The sequence below is a fragment of the Chiloscyllium plagiosum genome, unplaced genomic scaffold (genome assembly GCF_004010195.1).
Source record: "Chiloscyllium plagiosum isolate BGI_BamShark_2017 unplaced genomic scaffold, ASM401019v2 scaf_14347, whole genome shotgun sequence".
Lineage (NCBI taxonomy): Eukaryota > Metazoa > Chordata > Chondrichthyes > Orectolobiformes > Hemiscylliidae > Chiloscyllium > Chiloscyllium plagiosum.
Genome location: NW_025215340.1, coordinates 45,838 through 67,940, shown reverse-complemented (window position 1 = coordinate 67,940; position 22,103 = coordinate 45,838). Strand labels below are relative to the sequence as shown.

Genomic DNA, 22,103 nt, shown 5'->3' with positions numbered 1-22,103 from the left:
ATGAAAGGATGTTGTCCTAATGGCTGAAAAGAATCAGCAACAATAAGAATAATAAATGTCGGTCCAGAAGATAGTCAGCCTAACTCATCATACAGTTGTGAAAGCAGCAGCTAAAATTATTTTGCAGTAATTAGTTTTTTATTTGCAATATTAAGAAATAGGTTCTAGTTAAAGATTCTTCAGATAATTATAGATTCCAATGTAATTATAGATGCAAACACACAACATGATACATTGATGACTAAAACGCATTAGGGGAAAAGATTCAAATATAGATGTGACAGTTAATCTTGCCTAGCATATCCTGGAAGAACAACCTAATGCTTGCAAGTCATTAGGTAAAGGGTACTAACAGTAGAGGTAAATTTAAAACTTTGCACGTAACTAACTTTATAATAGAAATTAATATTATGAATCTTATACCATTTAGTTCATGGTATTGGAGTTAATGTATTGACATGGATAGAGAACTAGTTGGCAGACACGAAGCAGATAGTTGGAATAGTCAGGTCCTTTTTAGAGTGCTTGGCCGTGGCAAGTGGGGTCCTGTAGGAATCAGTGCTGGGACCCCAGCTGTTTACAGCATGCATTATAATTTGAACAAAAGAATTGAATGCAGTATCTCCAAATTTTGAAAACGACACTAAACCGGGTAAGCGATGGCAAGGTGACTTGGACAAGCTGTTTGAATGGGTGAATACTTGACAAATGCATTATAATACGGATAAATGTGAGGTTATCTACTTCGCTGGTAGAAATAGGAAGGCAGATTATTATCTGAACGATGACAGTTTAGGAAAAGATGAGGCATAATGAGACCTGGGTGTCATAGTTGAACGGTCATTAAATATTGGCAGGCAGGTGCAGCAGGCAGTGAAGAAAGTTATTGGCATGCTGACCTTCATAGCAAGAGAATTTTGAGTATAGGAGTGTCTTGTTGCACTTATTCCAGGCCTTGACGAGTACACCCTGACTATTGTGGCAGTTTTGGTCTCCTAGTCTGAGGAAGGACATTCTTGCTATTTGAGGAGGTTCGGCAAAGGTTCACCAGACTGATTCCTTGAATAACAGGACTAACAGAAAGAAAGATTGTATCGATTGGGCTTGTATTCACTGGAATTTAGGAGAATAAGGGATTCTCACAAAAACATATAAAATCCTTATTTGATTGGACTGGACAGGCTAGATGCAGAAAGAATGTTCCTGACATTGGGGAAGAAAAAAGGAGTAAGCCATTCAGGACTGAAATGAAGAAGAATTTCTTCACTCAGAATTGTGAACCTGTGGAATTCTCTACCACAGAGGCCAGTTTGTTCGATATATTCACGAGGGGAGCTGGTCTTGGCCCTTGTGGCTAAATGGTTCAGGGGGTCTGGAGAGAAAGCGGGAGTCGGGTACTGAAATTGCATGATCACCCATGATCATATTGAATGATGATACAGGCTCAAAAGGCCAAATGGCCTACTCCTGCACCTGTTTTAATGCTTCTGAACACAAATGTTGTCATACTACCAGGATCTAAAGCAGCATTATTTTTTAGTTGTTATTGATATGTTGCACGTGGTGATCCCTGAGAGTAGCCTGACTTTCTGAGCTATTCCGTAACAAACAAATATTAGATTAGATTAGATTACATTAGATTAGATTACATTACAGTGTGGAAACAGGCCCTTCGGCCCAACAAGTCCACACCGACCCGCCGAAGCGAACCCACCCATACCCCTACCCCTACATTTACCCCTTACCTAACACTACGGGCAATTTAGCATGGCCAATTCACCTGGCCCTGCACATCTTTGGACTGTGGGAGGAAACCGGAGCACCCGGAGGAAACCCACGCAGACACGGGGAGAATATATATGAGTTCAAGTCTTCAAATAAGTAAAACTATTTCTAGTTTACTAATCCTGTTTGTACGATTGACAGGTCAATGTAAAGAGAACAGAAATGCAACAAATAATAGGCTGGTAAAAGTTCAATGATAATTTTACCTATACTTTGGTATTCAAACAATTCCCATGTGCTATTAAGGGATGTTGTCAAATTTAAATGCAATCAAAATATATTATAAAGCTAATGAGAGCTAGTTAATTTTATAATTTAAGGGTTTTGTAAACAAAATGAATAGTTTTGATTTCAATTAGATTGAATTGCAATACATTCTAAAAGGTGAAATATGTCACCATGTCCAAGGATGAAATCTTTCTTTAAAAATGTAAAATGAGCCTTGTACCTTCACATTTGGGAAAACTACAATCATCTTTTTCTCTCTTCTGTAAAAATGATGCTTTTGTCCTGATGATCTACTTTAGAAAATCCCTTCAGTTCAGCATTGTCAACCTCCTATAATTGTCTCAACATCACTTACAATCAGTAATTTACTGTTTCCATCTAATACATTATCATGCAATTGTAAGACATGTAGGTTCGAACAATGGAAGTCCTTGTTGTGTGTACTGGATACTGTAATCTCAAATGCTTGCTTTTTTCTTATGTTCGGACATGGAATTGCTGAGCATTCCAATAAACCGATGTTAATTATGAAACACAAACAGGGTTATTTTGCATGAAAACTATAAATCAGTGGTGATATTTAATCTCACCTGCATTGTTTGTTGTCACATCAAAATAAATAACCAATTACACAAACTCACCTCTTGGTACTGGTGTAACTTTACTCTTCCGAGTCATTTATCATTACAGGCATGTCCTGTGCTGCTAACTTCAATCCAATATTCTGCATACTACCTTACTACTTTTAGTTTGATGGCAAGTTTTTTGCATATGTGTGTGTTTGGCCAGTTGATCTGACAATTAATCCCATTACTGAGTCAGACTCCACAGGTGGAATTTTCATTTCTGAGCATAAGTGTGAAGCTGGACTCAAAAAGTAGGAGAACATCCACATGGGGTCAGGGTGGATTTTTTTGTGCAATTTTGTTCAAGTCTTTTTGTGTGGTTTAAAGGAAAAACCTTCATGGCAAGTGGCTTAATGAACCAGATAGGTTTTTCTGACAATTGACAATTCATTCCTGGTCATCATTAATTCCAGCTTTGTTTCTTATTTTTGAACTTAAATTCCGCTATTCGAGTCAGGATTCATACCTGGGTCATTTCCTGGATCTTTGGAATAACAGCCCAGTGACATTATCACAAAGGCATCACCTCCCCTAAATTTCACTCTTATCAACCAAGAAAAATCTGTGGACCCCGACTGAACCTTGAACGTACCTGAGACAAGACAGGAAGCTTTAGCGTCACATCATCAGGCTTGATACTGCAGACCAATCTTTAGCACAGGAGTGACGCATGGACTGAGGTGGTTACAGTCATCAGTTAGTACTGGTGCTGGAAATGTGTTGCTGGAAAAGCGCAGCAGGTCAGGCAGCATCCAGGGAACAGGAGAATCGACGTTTCGGGCATAAGCCCTTCTTCAGGAATGGGGAAAGTTTGTCCAGCAGGCTAAGATAAAAGGTAGGGAGGAGGGATTTGGGAGAGGGGCGTCGGAAATGTGATAGGTGGAAAGAGGTCAAGGTGAGGGTGATAGGTCAGACTGGGGTGGGGGCTGGGAGGGCGGGAAGAAGATTGCAGGTTAGGAAGGCGGTGCTGAATTTGATGGATTTGACTGAGACAGGGGGGAGGGGAAATGAGGAAACTGGTGAAATCCGAGTTCATCCCTTGTGGTTGGAGGGTTCCTAGCCGGAAGATGAGGCGTTCTTCCTCCAACCGTCGTTTTGTTGTGGTCTGACCTGCATATCCTTGGTGGAGTGGGAGGGGGAAGTGGAAGAGATGCGGTGGAGGGCATCGTCGACCACGACGGGAGGGAAATTGCGGTCCTTGAAGAAGGAGGCCATCTGGGTTGTGCGTTTTTGGAACTGGTCCTCCTGGGAGCAGATGCGGCGGAGTCAAAGGAATTGGGAGAATGGGATGGCGTTTTTACAGGGGGCAGGATGGGAGGAGGTGTAGTCCAGGTAGCTGTGGGAGTCGGTCGGTTTGTAGTAGATGTTCGTGTTGATTCGGTCGCCTGAGATGGAAATAGAAAGGTCGAGGAAGGGGAGGGAGGAATCTGAGACTGTCCAGGTGAATTTGAGGTCGGGGTGGAAGGTGTTGGTGAAGTGGATGAACTGTAGTACTGGTACTGGTGCCCAGGCATGAGACTGGCTACAATACTACAAACAAAGAATGATCTCTTGCACATTTCAAACATAAGTGCCACTGTACACTAAATGCTTAATGCCTCAATTTATTTCACTCAGTGTAGTTAATTTGTCTCTGTTCTAGGATATAACATAAAATATTGAGTGCCATCCATCTTTCTCATTTGTTTCTCACTTCACAGGACTTCACTCTACTTGCAGTGGGGTATTGCTGCCCCTCCCATCTGCCAGAGGTCACAATTCAAACAGAAACTGAATTGCTGAATTACACTCACAATTACCCCAATACCACATTCTTCTTTCACTTACTGCACATGGGTAGTCACAGCAATGGGGATTTGTATCTTTAGCAAGGAAAGTTAATGCCACTTAATTCATTTGTCGTTTTGCAACAGAAAAATGCACACATAACCAGTGGAATCCCCAATTTTGTGGTCCTCATGATCTTTGCAGAACAAGCTGCAGAGATAGCTGGAAAACATGGGAGCTAGTTTGTACTTTATCAGAAATTGGAAATTTTGGGTTATCATGTGAGATATCCTCCAAGCAGCTGATAGGAGTTACCAATCAAGGAGCAATTTTAATTTAAACTTTGGTTAAGCTTGGCATTACATATGATCTTTATGCAGGATCCACAATATAGAGATAAAGAAGAGTGATGGCCTTTGGAGAATCTGAGTACCCAGATTTATTTGTTTTGAGAGCAATCCGATGAGGAAGAATAGACTGGTCCCTCAGAGGATGCATTGTCAAGTCATTCCACACCATCCTGCACCAGTTTAGCGCTGGTGGTTAATTTATTTAGAGTAGCTTCACATTGGTGAGCTCATTGGTGACACAGGACGACAAGCAGAGCAGGAAGAAGTAGATAAAATCTCTGATACTTGGTGGTGTTCTGGAGAACAGACTGCTGTTGAGGCCAGTGTACTTGATGAGCCTTTGAACTTGAGCCATACATTAGTTGACAGAGCTGCACTGGCAAGTACAGAACATCTGACAAAACTGGAGATCTAGTCCGGAACAATGTGCAGTTTTTATCTAATATTGGTGCTCTGGCTTGTGAGTGCATGGTTGCCTCATTGGCCTGAATGGCAAAGCATAGATCTGTCTCTTTTTTGTTGGCAAAGCAAGAGGGGGTTAAATGAGTTTGACCTCTCTCAGGTTCCTCAACTCCAGAAGGAATGAGTGAAGTACATCATAAACTCAAGGAAGGATGAGTGACTAATAAACACAAAGGATTATCATCTCAGGTCACATTGGAGGTGTCCTGACACCATCTTCCCTTTGCCAATGAGTTACATATCTCCATCAGCTCAGGCTCAAGGGGTAACATACCTGTACATACCTGTGCAGGAACCTCTAGTATTAGGCTCGCTAGGCTCTGGACTTAATAGAGGCTGGTCATAAATATCATCTGAGGAAAGATGACAGTCATATCAACAGGCTTTCGGAAACTCAGCTGCAGCCACTGAGGTGGCACGTCATTGTAACATTAGAACAAGGAAGATGAAAGAATTTTGAAATCAAATTGGGAGTGTGTGTAAAATGTATGTACAACACTACTGTTTAATTAAATATATCACTTTTGCACTCAGAATTGTCATTGCAGACAATGTGGAGAGCCATGATGTAAGTAAATGTTCAATGCACATTGAGTGCAGCCTTATGAGGAGCCATGAGTCTCATTCATTGTTGTCACCTGGGAGAACAGTGATCTACGGGAATGCTTTGTTTTGAAAGAGATTTAGCATAAGATTCAGTCCTTAGCATTTCTTTCTCATACAATTGGGGGAGTTTATAAATTGGTTTGTCATATCCAGAAAGATAAATTGGTTTTTCACAGCAGAGAGCGGCGCGAGCTGGGCGGAAGTGAGGTTGGAGCGCAGAGCTGGTCGGGAAGGTAAGTGATTGATATATAAAGAACTTACCTCGACGCCAACGGTCTTTTCACAGCAGAGAGCGACGCGAGCTGGGCGGAAGTGAGGTTGGAGCGCAGAGCTGGTCGGGAAGGTAAGTGATTGATATATAAAGAACTTACCTCAACGCCAACGGTCTTTTCACAGCAGAGAGCGGCGCGAGCTGGGCGGAAGTGAGGTTGGAGCGCAGAGCTGGTCGGGAAGGTAAGTGATTGATATATAAAGAACTTACCTCAACGCCAACGGTCTTTTCACAGCAGAGAGCGGCGCGAGCTGGGCGGAAGTGAGGTTGGAGCGCAGAGCTGGTCGGGAAGGTAAGTGATTGATATATAAAGAACTTACCTCAACGCCAACGGTCTTTTCACAGCAGAGAGCGGCGCGAGCTGGGCGGAAGTGAGGTTGGAGCGCAGAGCTGGTCGGGAAGGTAAGTGATTGATATATAAAGAACTTACCTCAACGCCAACGGTCTTTTCACAGCAGAGAGCGGCGCGAGCTGGGCGGAAGTGAGGTTGGAGCGCAGAGCTGGTCGGGAAGGTAAGTGATTGATATATAAAGAACTTACCTCAACGCCAACGGTCTTTTCACAGCAGAGAGCGGCGCGAGCTGGGCGGAAGTGAGGTTGGAGCGCAGAGCTGGTCGGGAAGGTAAGTGATTGATATATAAAGAACTTACCTCAACGCCAACGGTCTTTTCACAGCAGAGAGCGGCGCGAGCTGGGCGGAAGTGAGGTTGGAGCGCAGAGCTGGTCGGGAAGGTAAGTGATTGATATATAAAGAACTTACCTCAACGCCAACGGTCTTTTCACAGCAGAGAGCGGCGCGAGCTGGGCGGAAGTGAGGTTGGAGCGCAGAGCTGGTCGGGAAGGTAAGTGATTGATATATAAAGAACTTACCTCAACGCCAACGGTCTTTTCACAGCAGAGAGCGGCGCGAGCTGGGCGGAAGTGAGGTTGGAGCGCAGAGCTGGTCGGGAAGGTAAGTGATTGATATATAAAGAACTTACCTCAACGCCAACGGTCTTTTCACAGCAGAGAGCGGCGCGAGCTGGGCGGAAGTGAGGTTGGAGCGCAGAGCTGGTCGGGAAGGTAAGTGATTGATATATAAAGAACTTACCTCAACGCCAACGGTCTTTTCACAGCAGAGAGCGGCGCGAGCTGGGCGGAAGTGAGGTTGGAGCGCAGAGCTGGTCGGGAAGGTAAGTGATTGATATATAAAGAACTTACCTCAACGCCAACGGTCTTTTCACAGCAGAGAGCGGCGCGAGCTGGGCGGAAGTGAGGTTGGAGCGCAGAGCTGGTCGGGAAGGTAAGTGATTGATATATAAAGAACTTACCTCAACGCCAACGGTCTTTTCACAGCAGAGAGCGGCGCGAGCTGGGCGGAAGTGAGGTTGGAGCGCAGAGCTGGTCGGGAAGGTAAGTGATTGATATATAAAGAACTTACCTCAACGCCAACGGTCTTTTCACAGCAGAGAGCGGCGCGAGCTGGGCGGAAGTGAGGTTGGAGCGCAGAGCTGGTCGGGAAGGTAAGTGATTGATATATAAAGAACTTACCTCAACGCCAACGGTCTTTTCACAGCAGAGAGCGGCGCGAGCTGGGCGGAAGTGAGGTTGGAGCGCAGAGCTGGTCGGGAAGGTAAGTGATTGATATATAAAGAACTTACCTCAACGCCAACGGTCTTTTCACAGCAGAGAGCGGCGCGAGCTGGGCGGAAGTGAGGTTGGAGCGCAGAGCTGGTCGGGAAGGTAAGTGATTGATATATAAAGAACTTACCTCAACGCCAACGGTCTTTTCACAGCAGAGAGCGGCGCGAGCTGGGCGGAAGTGAGGTTGGAGCGCAGAGCTGGTCGGGAAGGTAAGTGATTGATATATAAAGAACTTACCTCAACGCCAACGGTCTTTTCACAGCAGAGAGCGGACCCCACTCCGGCCTATCACCCTCACCTTGACCTCCTTCCACCTATCGCATTTTCAACGCCCCTCCCCCAAGTCCCTCCTCCCTACCTTTTATCTTAGCCTGCTGGACACATTTTCCTAATTCCTGAAGAAGGGCTTATGCCCGAAACGTCGACTCTCCCGTTCCTTGGATGCTGCCTGACCCGCTGCACTTTTCCAGCAACACATTTTCAGAAAAGACTTTCACTGTCTACCCTAACTAATCCTCTGATCATCTTGTATGTCTCTATCAAGTCCCCCTTAGCCTTCTTCTTTCCATTGTGTTTCAAACAAATAAATACTCTGTATGCATGTACATTGCACTTCATCAAGGTTGCGATCTTGGAGAAAGTTTGGAGACTTCTCAGGTTTAATACCATCCGAGACAGTAATTAATTCAGGAGATCTGATATATTATAAAAGAGAGAGTTCCAGGTCATGAAAAGATCTTGGTAAAGGATCTTCATGATAAAACCAAGCAATCAGAGGTTCCTCATGCTTAATCAGAATCATTGACAAAATCTCAGAATTCATGCAGCTGATAAAAATACAGTGAGGCATCTTGTATAGAAATGCTCTTGTATTTTGTGATGGAGGTCTGCAGCAATGGAATAAAATAGATCAATGTCTGGATAGTGATAATGAGTAAACATTTAGAGTCAAGAAGTGACTGAAGTATCAGAAACCAGTTATGTATCACAGAAAGACTCTTCAGTTGTGCAAGAGAGTGTTCTTGCAATATTATGAATGACATAGCTATAAGATCATGGAACAGTCACGAAAAGGAACTTGATGCCAAAGTCTTTGTCATTGTGAAGTTTTGCTGGCTAAAAACTAAGAAAGGCAAAACAAAGAGAATTAGGTAGTTGGAAAATATTTGGAGTTTATTCTGAAATACTAGTTTTCTCACACTGGTATATCTGTACAAATGGACTTCTCTAAGGGCTGGACTAAATGCAATTGCTGCAGGGCTTTGAAGAGCAACTGATTGCTGTAGGTGTTAAAATAGACTCTTCTGGAGTCTTTTTCATTTCTTTGAGCGCAATATCAATGGTGCGTGGGACAATTGATGTAAAAGGCCTGTTTTTGTGGGGTGATTGTTTTCAGCAAAATTGTTATTGCACTCCATCTGTTTCAATAAGTGATACAATATATGAGAACTATTGTCTGGTTCATTTCTTAGGCAATGCCATAACCAACGAAACTCAAATTTGACATTTGATCAAGTATAGCATCATAACATTCTTGCAAAACTTGAGTCAGTGAGATTTGGAGGGAAAACTCTGCTGGCTGGAGTCATACTGAGTACAAAGATAGATTGTTGTCGTTATTGAAGACAGTGAGCCTAATTGTGTGTATTGCTTCCAATTAGTGTGTATTGCTTCCAATCCGCCTCCAATCTAAACTGTTCCAATTTAGCCTAATTTTATTGCTTTCCATCTGTCAGCCAATTTGTTACCTTTCTACCCATGTTTTCTCTTACATACCTTCATATTTCTGACGGTTCTCTTCTCACAAATCCCAACAACCATGGTTTGAAAGTCCACATATATTTCATCACCTGCATTCTTTACATTAACCCAATTACAGAAACCCTTAGGTTAAATGAACATAATTAGAGTTGAGTAAATGTATGCTGGTTAACGTGGATGCACTTCTAAGTGCTTATCAGTTGTACCTTGACTTATAGCAGCTGCTAGAATCAGATGAAGTGTTAATTGTCCAAATCCCGTGGTTATCAAAGCGCCAAGTAAAACCAATGGTGTCTCAGAATTAGAGGACGCTTGAGGTCATGACATTCCTTAACTAAATCTGTCAACTCTTGAAAGGTTTTAGTATCCGGTGCCTCAGGGAACATTAGGCTTGTAATAAGCAAAAAAGCTGTGGATCCATAAGCTGTCCGGAGAATTTTCCCCAATGTTGTTTGCCTGGAGAAAATAATCTATACTTGGCCCAACCATTGATTGCAGGATCAAATAAATGAAGCTTCCCAAATAATGCCATGACGCGAGAAATACTTACTCCAATTCAAAGACAACTGTTGTGAGCAAAATTCTTCATGACCATTTTCTTTTCTCTCATTGCTATTGAAATAACTCCTCAGAGGCTGGTATCTTACCACCAAGTCACCTTTTATATTTATATGTATCGTACATAATACAAAGACACAAATATGGCTTCCTCAGAACCAGCTCCTAGAGCGAGAGCAGAATCCTTGACGCTCCTGTTTTTTTTCTTTTTCCCCTGGACTATGGCCTAACCACTCCTGTTTATCTGTCAGCCTGGAACACTCTGACTGGACCAGCCTAACAGTTCCAATCAGGGAACTCATATTCTATGATATCCACCTGAACGATCTGGTTACAATCACTTCAGATTCATGTTGTCTTTTCATCATCATGAAGTTTTTCACTGGAAAGTATTTATTTAGTCTTCCACTTATTGACTATAAATGGCTGGGAATTTGGAAGATGGATACAAAGTTTCCATTCTCATAATCAATCACTTATGTATAATATTCCAAATCCTATTATATTTTAAAATACTACAACATCAAAAACAAGTTGTTAATTGTTTAGTTATAGAAAACACAATATTGTACTGTGCTTTACTTGCATATAAATGCAAGATGATGTTGAAACAAACCTAATATAGAGTAGATTCTCACTTCCAGAAGGAAGTGAAGAGTTAGGTCAAAACTAAAAACATTTTGACTAAAGGTTATGTGCACAGATTACTAAGACTGATGTGGGTATCAGCAACTAGATGAGGCATTAACTACCACTAACATTAATTTTGCCTTTAATCATCAGCATCAGTGTTTGGACAAAGAGAACTGATTTCCTCAATGGTAAGGACATTTTTTTAACCAACTGCATAAGTCTGCACTTCTGTTTTTATTTCAAAAACCGCCAAATGACTCCAGATTTTCTCAATCTTTCTGTCTCCTGAACTTGTCATTTCTTTTGGCAAAGTTTCATAACAGATGATTTTCAAAGCAGAGGTATCAACATATCGAATATTGTATGGCAACAAGCGGGAATCACGCCTAGTGCTTGCTGTATCGTGAACCTTTCCAGTGGCTCTCGGACAGTCATAGTATCTGACATGTAAGATTGTGGGCATTTCAATCTTTTTTACATATAATTTAACAAGTGTCAATGCAGAAATAATAAATACTGCACTTGATTATCATTGAGCTATATGGACAAAGAAGATCCAGTCATATTGAAATCATGCAAATTTATTGAGCAAGCTGCAACTGGTGGATTTGACATGACTGTCTGGTACTTCACAAAAAACTTTAAAACTTAACAACTTGTGGACTGAGTTGTAACTACATTTTTCACACTTACTAAAAATACAATTATTTTGAAAATCCTACATCATCCTGGAAAATTAATTTTATGTTTGTGGAATGTCATTTTGATCAATTATGATAATGGATGTGACATATTTCTAAATCTTATTCATGATTTTTTAACTTCTATCTGTCATTAGTGTTTATGTCCCAATGATCTGTTCTAATGTGTAAAATCTAATGAAAAGTGTAGCTGAAGAAGTAAATGATACTTTTTGGCGTACTGTCTGTTGGAATAATTCAATGTTATTGGCTGCCTACTCTGTCACATGAAATCACTTTTGCAAGCATCTTCAGATTCCTTTGTCTAAATGTCAGAGTTGTAGCCTGGTGCCTCAGTGGTTAGCACTAATACCTCACAGCACAAGGACCCAGGTTTGATTCCACCTCTGTTTGTGTGGAGTTTGCACCTTCTCCTGTGTCTGCATGGGTTTCCTCTGGGTGCTATGTTTTCCTCCCACAGTGCCAAGATGTGCAGGTTAGATGGATTGGCCATGCTAAACTGCCCAGCGTGTCAGCGGATATGGCAGGCTAGGTGGATATACCAAGGAAAATATAGGATTACCAGGGCTGGGTATGGATGGAATGCTGTTTGGAAGATTGATGGAGACTCGATGGGCCAAATGGCCTGATTCCACACTGTAGGGATCCCATAATTCAAACTGAGTTTAGAAAAGATGAAATTCAAAAATTGTTGTGATAATTTTTCTTTGAGACCAGTGGGAAATATTATCATTTTATTGCTGACTGTAACTCCAGGCCATTGTCTGTAATCCCCTTTCCTAATTATCGTAGAGTCGTAGAGCATTGATGCAGTCCCTTCAGCTCATGATGTCTACGCCAACCACAAACACTAAACTACACTAAATCTATTTAGCTCCATTTGGTCCATAGCCTACTATACCCTGGCATTTTAATTACTTATACAGGTGCCCCTTACATGTTAAACGATTATCTGCCTCCATACCCCCTCAGACAGCATGGAACATATTTCTAACAAATGCCTTTCTCAGTTCTCCTCTAAACACCTGCTTCTCTTCCTAACCTTATACCCTTTGGTCTTGGATATATCTGTCATCGGGATAAGATTCTCATGATTCACGCTGTCTACTTCTCATAATTTTGTATACCTCAATCAGATCTCCCTTCAGCCTCCTCTGCTCCAAGGAAAACAAACCCATCCTATCCAGTCGATCAAACTGAGACTTTCCATCCCAGGCAACGTCCTGGTGAATCTCCTCTGCACCCTTTCCACTGCACTTGTATTCTTCTGATAGTGTGGCAACCAAAAGTGCACACAGTGTTCTATTTGTGGCCTAACCTCGCACTCACCAGGATTAAATTCCATCATCAGTTGCTCTACCTAATTTACCAGCTGGTCAATATCAGGATGTACCCTGCAACTTTTCCTTATGATCAACAGCCTTGCTAATGTTCATGTCATCTGAAAACTTACTATTTATACTTTCTACATTCAAATTGTTAGTATACATTACAACCAGTAAGGGTGCCAGCACCGAACCCTGTGTGGTACACCACTGGTCAGAGCTTTCAATTACACCATCACTTTTGTGTCCTACTTGTAAGCCAATTTTGGATCAATTTTTGTCAACAGCTTTTTGGATCAGCCTTCCACATAGGACCTTAGTGGTCGAAGGCCTTACTGAAATACACATAAACCTTATGAACTACACTACCTTCATCAATATATGTAGCCACCTTTTCAAAAAATTCAATTGAGTTAGTCAGATAGGATTAAGAAATCCATGCTGACTATCCCTGATCACTTCCTACCTTTACAACTATTGATTAATCCAGCCTTCAGAATTTTTTTATCTTATAATTTCCATATCACTGATTTCAAACTAACTGGTCTGTAATTAACTGGCTTATCACTGGTGCCCTTCTTGAACAAAGGAACGTTATTAGCTATTGTCCAGTCATCAGACACTTCACCTGTGGCCAACAAAATATTAAATATGTCTGCCAGGGCACACCAATCTTCTCCCTTACCTCCCATAGCAGCATTAGGTCCTGGGGATTTGTGCACCTATATGCTCACTAAAACATCTGATAACACCTCTTTATTAATTTTAACATCTTCCAAAACTTTACCAACCCAAATTAAATCTTTAGCTTCTGTGTCTTTCTCTCTATGAATTCAGATGAAAAAAATCCATTCAGGACCTCATATACATCCATTGGCTCCATGTATATTTTAATCTTTTGATTCCATCCTTTTCCTGGTAATTTAAAACATCCTGAAATAACTCCACAGAGGCTGGTGTCCCATCACCAAGTTATCCATTATTTACACATAGAGAGTCCTTGACACTGATCCAGATCCCTCAGAGCCAGCTCTCAGAAGGAGCTGTATTATTCTATGATCCCAATATGGATTTCTAAATTCACAGCTTGATTGACACCTCACAGAGATGTTGGGATGTGTGGAAATGAGCATTTTTTTTACATAAGAGATTTAAGAATGGACTTTCATGAATGGGAGCTATTTTAATGTAGTAAAAATTGTAATAGATGTTTTAAACTTAATCATCCAGTCATACAACACAGAGGAGGCCCTTCGGCCTATCAAGTCTGTGCTGATCTATCCAAATTAATCTGACTTTCCAGCCCTTTAACACCCTGCCAGTGCCCTCTGTGCCCACGAAAAGATTGCCTCCTATAAGTGAGTTCTTTCACTGAATGATTGCGTAATTTTCAGTTCCATGCCCAACTTTCCAGGTACTGAAGCAGTTTATGCATTCAAGTAGCAAGACCTGGACAACATCTTGCTTGGGATGCTCAGTGCCAACTAGCAATTCTGCCAACCACCTTCTCTTGACATTCAATGGCATTATCGCCATTGATTCTACCACCATCAAAATTACAGGGTATGGGGGAGGGGAATTAGTCGTAGAGTCTTTGCGATGTACTGCACGGAAACAGACCCTTCGGTTCAACTCGTCCATGCAGATCAGATATCCTAAACTAATCTTGTCCCACTTGCCAGCACTTGGCCCATTTCCTTCTAAACCCTTCCTATTCATGTATTCATCTAGATACCTTTTTAGTGTCAAAATTGTACCAGCCTCCACCACATCTTCTGGCAGCTCATTCTATATGTGCACCGCCCTCTCCATGAAAAAGTTATCCCATAGCTGCCTTTTAAATTTTTCCCCTCTCACCTTAAACCTATGCCCTCTAGTTCTGGACTCCACCCCAACCCATGGTAAAGACTTTGCCTATTTAACCTATCCATACTACGCATGATTTTGTAAAGCTCCATGAGGTCACCCTTCATCCTCCGACACTCCAGGGAAACCAGCCCCAGTCTATTCAGCCTCTCCCTGTAGCTCAGATCCTCTAACCCTGGCAACGTCCTTGAAAATCGTTTCTGAACCCTTACATGTTCCATAACATCATTCCAATAGGAAGGAGACCAGAAGTGCACACAATATTCTAAAAGTAGCCTAACCTGCACAGCCACAACATGACCTGCCAACTCTTATACTCAATGCTCCGACCAATAAAGGAAAGGATACCAAACGCCTTATTCACTATCCTAACTATCTGCGACTCTACTTTCAAGGAACTACGAACCTGCACTCCAAGATCTCTTTATTCAGCAACACTCTCCAGGACCTTACCAGTAAAAGTGTATGTCCTGCTCTGATTTACGTTTCCAAAATGCAGCACTTCACATTGATCTAAATTAAACTCTATCTGCCACTCCTCAGCCCACTGGTTCATCCAATCAAGATCCTGTTGTAATCTGAGGTAACCTTCTTTGCTGTCAGCTACACCTCCCATTTTGGTGTCATCTGAAAACTTACTAACTATACCTCCTATGTTCATATCCAAATCATTTAAATAAATGACGAAAGACAGTGGACCCAGCACTGATCTTTGTGGCACTCCACTGGTCACAGGCCTCCAGTCTGAAAAACAACCCTTTACCGCCACCCTCCCTCTTCTACCTTTAAGCCAGCTCTGTATCCAATTGGCTAGTTCTCCCTTTCTTCCATGAGATATAACCTTGCTAATCTTACTTAGAGTGGTACGGTGGCAGAGTGGTTAGCACTGCTGCCTCACAGTGCCAGGGAGCCAGGTTCAGTTCCCGCCTCAGGCAACTGTCTGTGTGGAATTTGCATGTTCTTCCCATGTCTGAATGGGCTTCCTTCAGGTGCTCTGGTTTCCTCCCACAATCCAAACCTGCCGGTCAGGTGAATTGGCCATACTAAATTGCCCATAGTGTTAGGTGCATTAGTCAGAACAGAAATGGGTCTGGGTGGGTTACTGTTCGGAGGGTTAGTGTGAACTTGTTGGGTAGATTTCCTACACACTGTAGGAAATCAAATGTAACCATTCTATCATGTGGAATCTTGTCAAATGCCTTACTGAAGTCCATAATGATCACGGCCACCAGTCTGCCCTCCTCTTTGTTATTCCTTCAAAAAATTCAATCAAGTTCATAAGACATGATTTTCCATGCACAAAGCCATGTGGACTATCCCTAAACAGTCCATGTCTTTCCAAATGCATGTAAATACCATTAATCTGAAACTTAAATGGTCTAGCAACATAAATACTGTGGCCAGGAAAGCAGTCAGAGGTAGGGAACTCTTGTGGTGAGTGAGTCAAAGTCTTGCCAACACTTACAAGACAAAAATAACTGAATCCCTACAGTGTGGAAGCAGGCCATTTGGACCATCGAGTCCACACCAACTGTCCAAAGAGCACCCAACCCCTCCCTCTAGCCTTGCAGACACCATAGCTAATCTACTTAACCTACACATCCCTGGATACTATGGGCAATTTAGCATAACTAATCCACCTAACTTCCACATCTTCAGAATGTGGGATGAAACTGGAGCACCTAGAGCAAACACAGACATGGGAAGTATGTGCAAACTCTACACAGACAGTTGCCTAAGGGTGGAATCAAACCCAGGTCCCTGGCGCAGTACTGACCACAGAGCCACCATGTAGCCCCAAGGCAAGAGTATAAAGTCTTCACCTGCTTCAATAGATGCAGCTCCACTATCACCCAAGAAGCTCAAAGTCCTGTCAGGATAAAACAGCCCATTTGATCAGCACCCCAATTACCACCTTGAACATTCAGTCTCCACAGCAACAGGGCACAATGACAACAATTGAGTATTGCAGGAATATGAAATTGCTTCTACAGTGCTTGTCAAACCTGTGCCCTTTGCTTCCTGGAAGAGTAGGGGGAAGCTGGTGAATGAGAATACATCTACATCCTCATTCTCCTCCAAGCAATGCATAAATCCTGTCTTGGAAAATATCACTATTCCTTCATCATCACTGGATCAAAATCCTGGATCTCAATCGCTAATAGCACTGCATCAATATTGTTGCTTGTCAGTACCTTCTCAGTTAGGAATTGTGACATACCATGAATAAATGAGTAAAACAAAACTTAAATACACTTTAATTTTTTCACCCTTGTGTTACTTCATGTTCCCAAAATGTGCATCTGTGTCATTCCCCTTAAATATGACTGGTGAAAGAAAATGGAGTGAAGAATATTACATGGCTAAAATAGTTACTTTCCCAGGTTTCTGGCTATACCTTTTTAACAGAATGACAGAATAAATTTAACGTGTTCAGTTAATATCTCAAAAGGATTATTTCTACTTTGGCACATGTAATACATACCTTGGAACAAAAATATATGTTCATTAATCAATTCAATAATGTTTTAGATTACAATTGTTTAATTAGGACGTTTCCAGATCAAACAATTCTTACTTTTGCTGTCCAATTTCTGCCTTAAGCAATCCTGATTAAAGCATTGTACTCAAATCTCCACATTCTAAGTTTTAATGAAGTTTCTTTGGAGTTAAAAATCACACAACACCAGGTTATAGTCCAACAGGTTTATTTGAAAGCACTAGCTTTTGGAGCGCTGCTCCTTCATCAGGTGATTGTGGAGAATAGAATTGTAAGACACACAATTTATAGCAAAAGTTTACAGTGTAATGTAACTGAAATTATATATTAAAAAAGACCTAGATTGTTTGTAAGTCTGTCATCTTTTAGAATGACCATGTTGGTTTCAGTTCTTTCATATGTAAATCACAAAACTTCTTTTTAAAAAAAAGTTACATTCACAAGTGAACTTTAACAATTGGTGTCATGTCGGCCCAGATAATGTATTCAAGGTGTGAGCTTCCCTGTGTGGCTGTCTGTGCCTCAATGGTCAGACAGATTCTAATCTGAAAGACAGATTTACAGGATCTTACATGGATTCATGCAGTTTTTGAGCAAAGTAATTCTGCAAGTACAAATTCACCCCACAAACTTATATGTGTGTGTGCGCATTTGGGTGTGTGTGTGAGTTGGAGGGGGGATTATGAGTCCCTATGAGAGAGTGTGTGTAATCACAGAGACTCATAACCACCCCCTTCCCTCCCCAAGCACACACTCATATGCACACATACACATATAAGTTTGTGGGGTGAATTTGTACTTGCAGAATTACATTTTACTTTGCTCAAAAACTGCATTAATTCATGTAAGCTTCTGAAGTTTCTTGGAATGTTTTAATTACCTGATCTTTAACCACTGACTGAATGCCAGGGTGAATTTGTTGTCCAAATCCTTTGGACAATGTGTTCAATGATAATGGCTTGGTGCTAGAGGAGCTTTGGATAAAGTCAAAAATCTAAATTTGGATTAGACGAATAATTTGTAGAGGGCAAAATCATGAACGTGCTGACCATAGCATATGCTTCCTTCTGGACATTTAAGGATGGACAATAAATGCTAACCTTACATTTAAAAAATCCTGAAGATTCAATTTTAATAGACACACATCTCTGGACAGAGGCTTGCCTATACCTGCCAGCAGTTTCATAGTGTGGCATGAGTATCCAAGTACAGAACCTAACCTTCCTTGAGAACACTGAGAAGAATTCTGTTTTCTTTTTTAAATCTGTCTTTGAGAAATGCCCAGCTGTCTCATGCTATTTCCCACAGCAATACAAGTGCAGTGTGGAGCTTGAGGTATTGTACATTTGGTATATCGCAGTGATTTGGATAAGACTCTTACAAACAGTCTTGTAAGAGAGGAAAGGGGTGGAGAAAATCCAGAAGGAATTGCGAGGGAGAATCATAGAGATAGGAGGAGACAAGATACTTCCTATTATAGAGTCATAGAGTCATAGATGTACAGCATGGAAACAGACCCTTCGGTCCAACCTGTCCATGCTGACCAGCTATCCCAACCCAATCTAGTCCCACCTGCCAGTGCCCGGCCCATATCCCTCCAAACCCTTCCTATTCATATACCCATCCAAATGCCTCTTAAATGTTGCAATTGTACCAGCCTCCACCACATCCTCTGGCAGCTCATTCCATACACGTACCACCCTCTGCGTTAAAACGTTGCCTCTCTTTTATATCTAGTAAGGCTTTAGTTATTCTTAAGTTAAATTTAATTGCTTTAGTTAATGTTGCAGTAATTTTTGGATATAAATTAAATGTGTAAATTTACATTTGACGATCTTTATTTTAATTACCAGGTCATAAAATACATTCCCACTATTAATACAGTGTTAATTAGACTGTATAAAATGGTGTGCATAAATCAAATATTTGGTGTACTTAAAAAAATTGTCCTTTAATTCTTAATACTATTGACAATTGCATAATATCTCTATTCAAATTTGACTTAAAATGTGGTTGTGTTTAGGAATTTATGTGATGTTACCTCAGATGATTTCAGGAAAATTGATCTTTCCCTATACCAATGGATTCACTGGGAGGTAAGTAGTGGTAGCGAGTTTGGAGAAGATTTGTAGCTCAGGTTGAAGTTCTGGATGTAAATTTGCTCGCTGAGCTGGAAGGTTCATTTTCAGATGTTTCGTCACCATACTAGGTGACCATCCATGAGCCTCCGGTGAAAGTACTGATGTTATGGCCTGCTTACTATTTATGTGTTTAGGTTTCCTTGGATTGGTGATGTCATTTCCTGTGTTGATTTCATTTCCCGCTCTTTTCCTCAGAGGGTGAGAGATGCCATCCAAATCAATGTTTTCGTTGATAGAGTTCTGGTTGGAATGCCATGGCTTCTCAGAATTCTTGTGTGTGTCTCTGTTTGGCTTGGTCTAGGATAGATGTGTTGTTCCAGTCAAAGTGGTATCCTTCCTCATCTATATGTAAGGATACTAATGATAGTGGGTCATGTCGTTTTGTGGCTAGTTGCTGTTCATATATCCTAGTAGATACAGATAACAAGCAAGATGAACGTCATTTACAAAATACCTTGCAAGAACCATAACAAACACTATGTTAGACCAACAGGAAGAAAACGAGCCACCAGGGGACATGAACATGAACTAGCCACAAAAACACGTGACACACTGTTGCTGGTATCCTTACATACAGATGAGGAAGCCCACCACTTTGACTGGGACAAGCCAGACAGAGACATGCACGAGAATTCCCAGAAGCATGACATCCCAACCAGAAATCTATCAACAAATACATTGATTTGGATTCTATCACTCTCTGAGAAAAAGAGCAGGACGTGACATCACCACAGGAAATGACATCACCGACCCAAGGAAACCTAAACACATAAATAGAAAGTGGAATAGAATGCTTCACCAGAGATTCACTGAGTTTTACCAAGCATGGTAACAGAAAATCTGTAAATGAACCTTCCAGCTCAGATAAGTAGTGGCTCCAGTATCGATATCTTACAATGGGATTCTGCATATAATGCTGCTGCCATTGGCAATAGAGATATCATGCAATGTGCACCTAACTTTGAATGCAGATTACAAAATGTTGTCTATATAAGTGTGTTCCAAATGCAAACCCAACTCAATTGCTTCAAAATATTGCCTCTCCAGTTCCCTGTCTGTGATCCTGGTTATAGTCTTGAAAACATTTCTTCGGTGCCATGCCATAATACTTCCACCTTTTCACATTCCTAGTCTTCAGAAATGATTTCTCCACCCACGCAACAAAGCCTGTGATTGATACGGATACTGAAATTTACAACCACTTTCTTCATCTATAGTTCCCTAACTAACCAACAATTAAAATTAGTCATTGTGATCTCAAGAGGACACAGCAGCACTTTAACACTGGAATAATACCATGATTAAGTGTTATTATGCACTCCCAATTCATAATCCCAGATTATCCAGTTCATCTCATATATTCAAAGGTGGTTGTTACTTTAAAATTAAACAGAGTGGGTGGAATTTTTCCAATCCTTTCTCAGCCTGAAAGATATGGGCAGTGTTAAATATGCTAAGGAAATATGGTGAGATGAGATTCTTGACATCAAGAAAATGAAGTCTCATTTTCCTTTAAAGGTTTTAACAGCTAAATGAGAATCTAGCTAGTGAGCAACAAGATATCCATTTGAATGTATACACATTTTATAATTACATATTCTTCCCTCAGTTAGATGAAATCTGCTCTTCTATCATACACCACAGATAAACTAGCCTTCAAATATTCCTGACATGAAAATCAGAGCAGACACCCTAATGGCTCCAGCTCCATGGATCACCATCATCTCAAGACAGGCTCCATGGATATCAACCATATACACCACATCCATGGAGTTAAGCATTGAACAGGCACCAGCCTTATTGCATCATCGTGGCATATATCCAACACTCACATTACATTAGATTAGAGATTAGATTAGATTATTTACAGTGTGGAAACAGGCCCTTCGGCCCAACAAGTCCACACTGACCCGCCGAAGCGCAACCACCCATACCCCTACCCCTACATTTACCCCTTTAACCTAACACTATGGGCAATTTAGCGTGGCCAATTCACCTGACCCTGCACATCTTTGGACTGTGGGAGGAAACCGGAGCACCCGGAGGAAACCCACGCAGACACGGGGAGAACGTGCAAACTCCACACAGTCAGTCGCCTGTCTCCACTTGAATGCTGTCCTTTGGAGAGCACCAGCACTTTGCATTGTAATGCTGCTAATAGGTTACTTTGTGAGCAGGAACAGGCATCCATCTCATGCACTAGCTAGGATGCATCTCAGACCTCTTCATTTGCTGTTTCATTACTCACTGTATGACTACTTACAGCATTTCTGCCTTGTTTTTGCACATTACTGCCTTATTCAGAACTTCACAGCTTCACAGCAGTTCTGCTTGTCATGTTCACCAAAAATGCACAGTCAAGCAGGTAGACATACTGTACAACGTAATGCTCCATCAAATTAACACATAACGTGTCAGCACCTTCAGCAGTAAACACACTGTATGTAGGAGGGGACATGAAAGGTCCTTAGTTGGTAGGATTAGGGAAAACCCTAAGGCTTTCTATAGGTATGTCAGGAATAAAAGAATGACTAGGGTAGGAATAGGTCCAGTCAAGGATAGTAGTGGGAAGTTGCGTGTGGAGGCTGAAGAGATTGGGGAGACACTGAATGAATACTTTTCGTCAGTATTCACTCAGGAACAGGACATTGTTGCCGATGTGAATACTGAGTCACAATAATTAGAAAGGACGACTTTGAGGTATGTAGGGAAGAGGTGTTGGAAATTCTGGAAAGGGCAAAAATAGATAAGTCCCCTGGGCCTGATGGCATTTATCCTAGGATTCTCTGGGAAGCAAGGGAGGAGATTGCAGAGCCATTGGCCTTGATTTTTATGTCCTCATTGTCTACAGGAATAGTGCCAGAAGACTGGAGGATAGCAAATGTGGTCCCCTTGTTCAA

General features: G+C 41.5%; 1 protein-coding gene across 2 annotated transcripts in view; it reads left to right on the top strand.

Moving 5' to 3' along the window:
* The window catches only part of khk (ketohexokinase), a 58,086-nt gene that overhangs the window by 23,033 nt on the left and 12,950 nt on the right, over positions 1 to 22,103 (top strand). For both annotated transcript variants that reach the window (XM_043686820.1, XM_043686819.1), the window contains exons 4-5: positions 10,983 to 11,117; positions 19,086 to 19,158. In XM_043686820.1, coding sequence (XP_043542755.1) covers positions 10,983 to 11,117; positions 19,086 to 19,158 — 208 coding nt within the window. The remainder of the gene's footprint in view (positions 1 to 10,982; positions 11,118 to 19,085; positions 19,159 to 22,103) is intronic.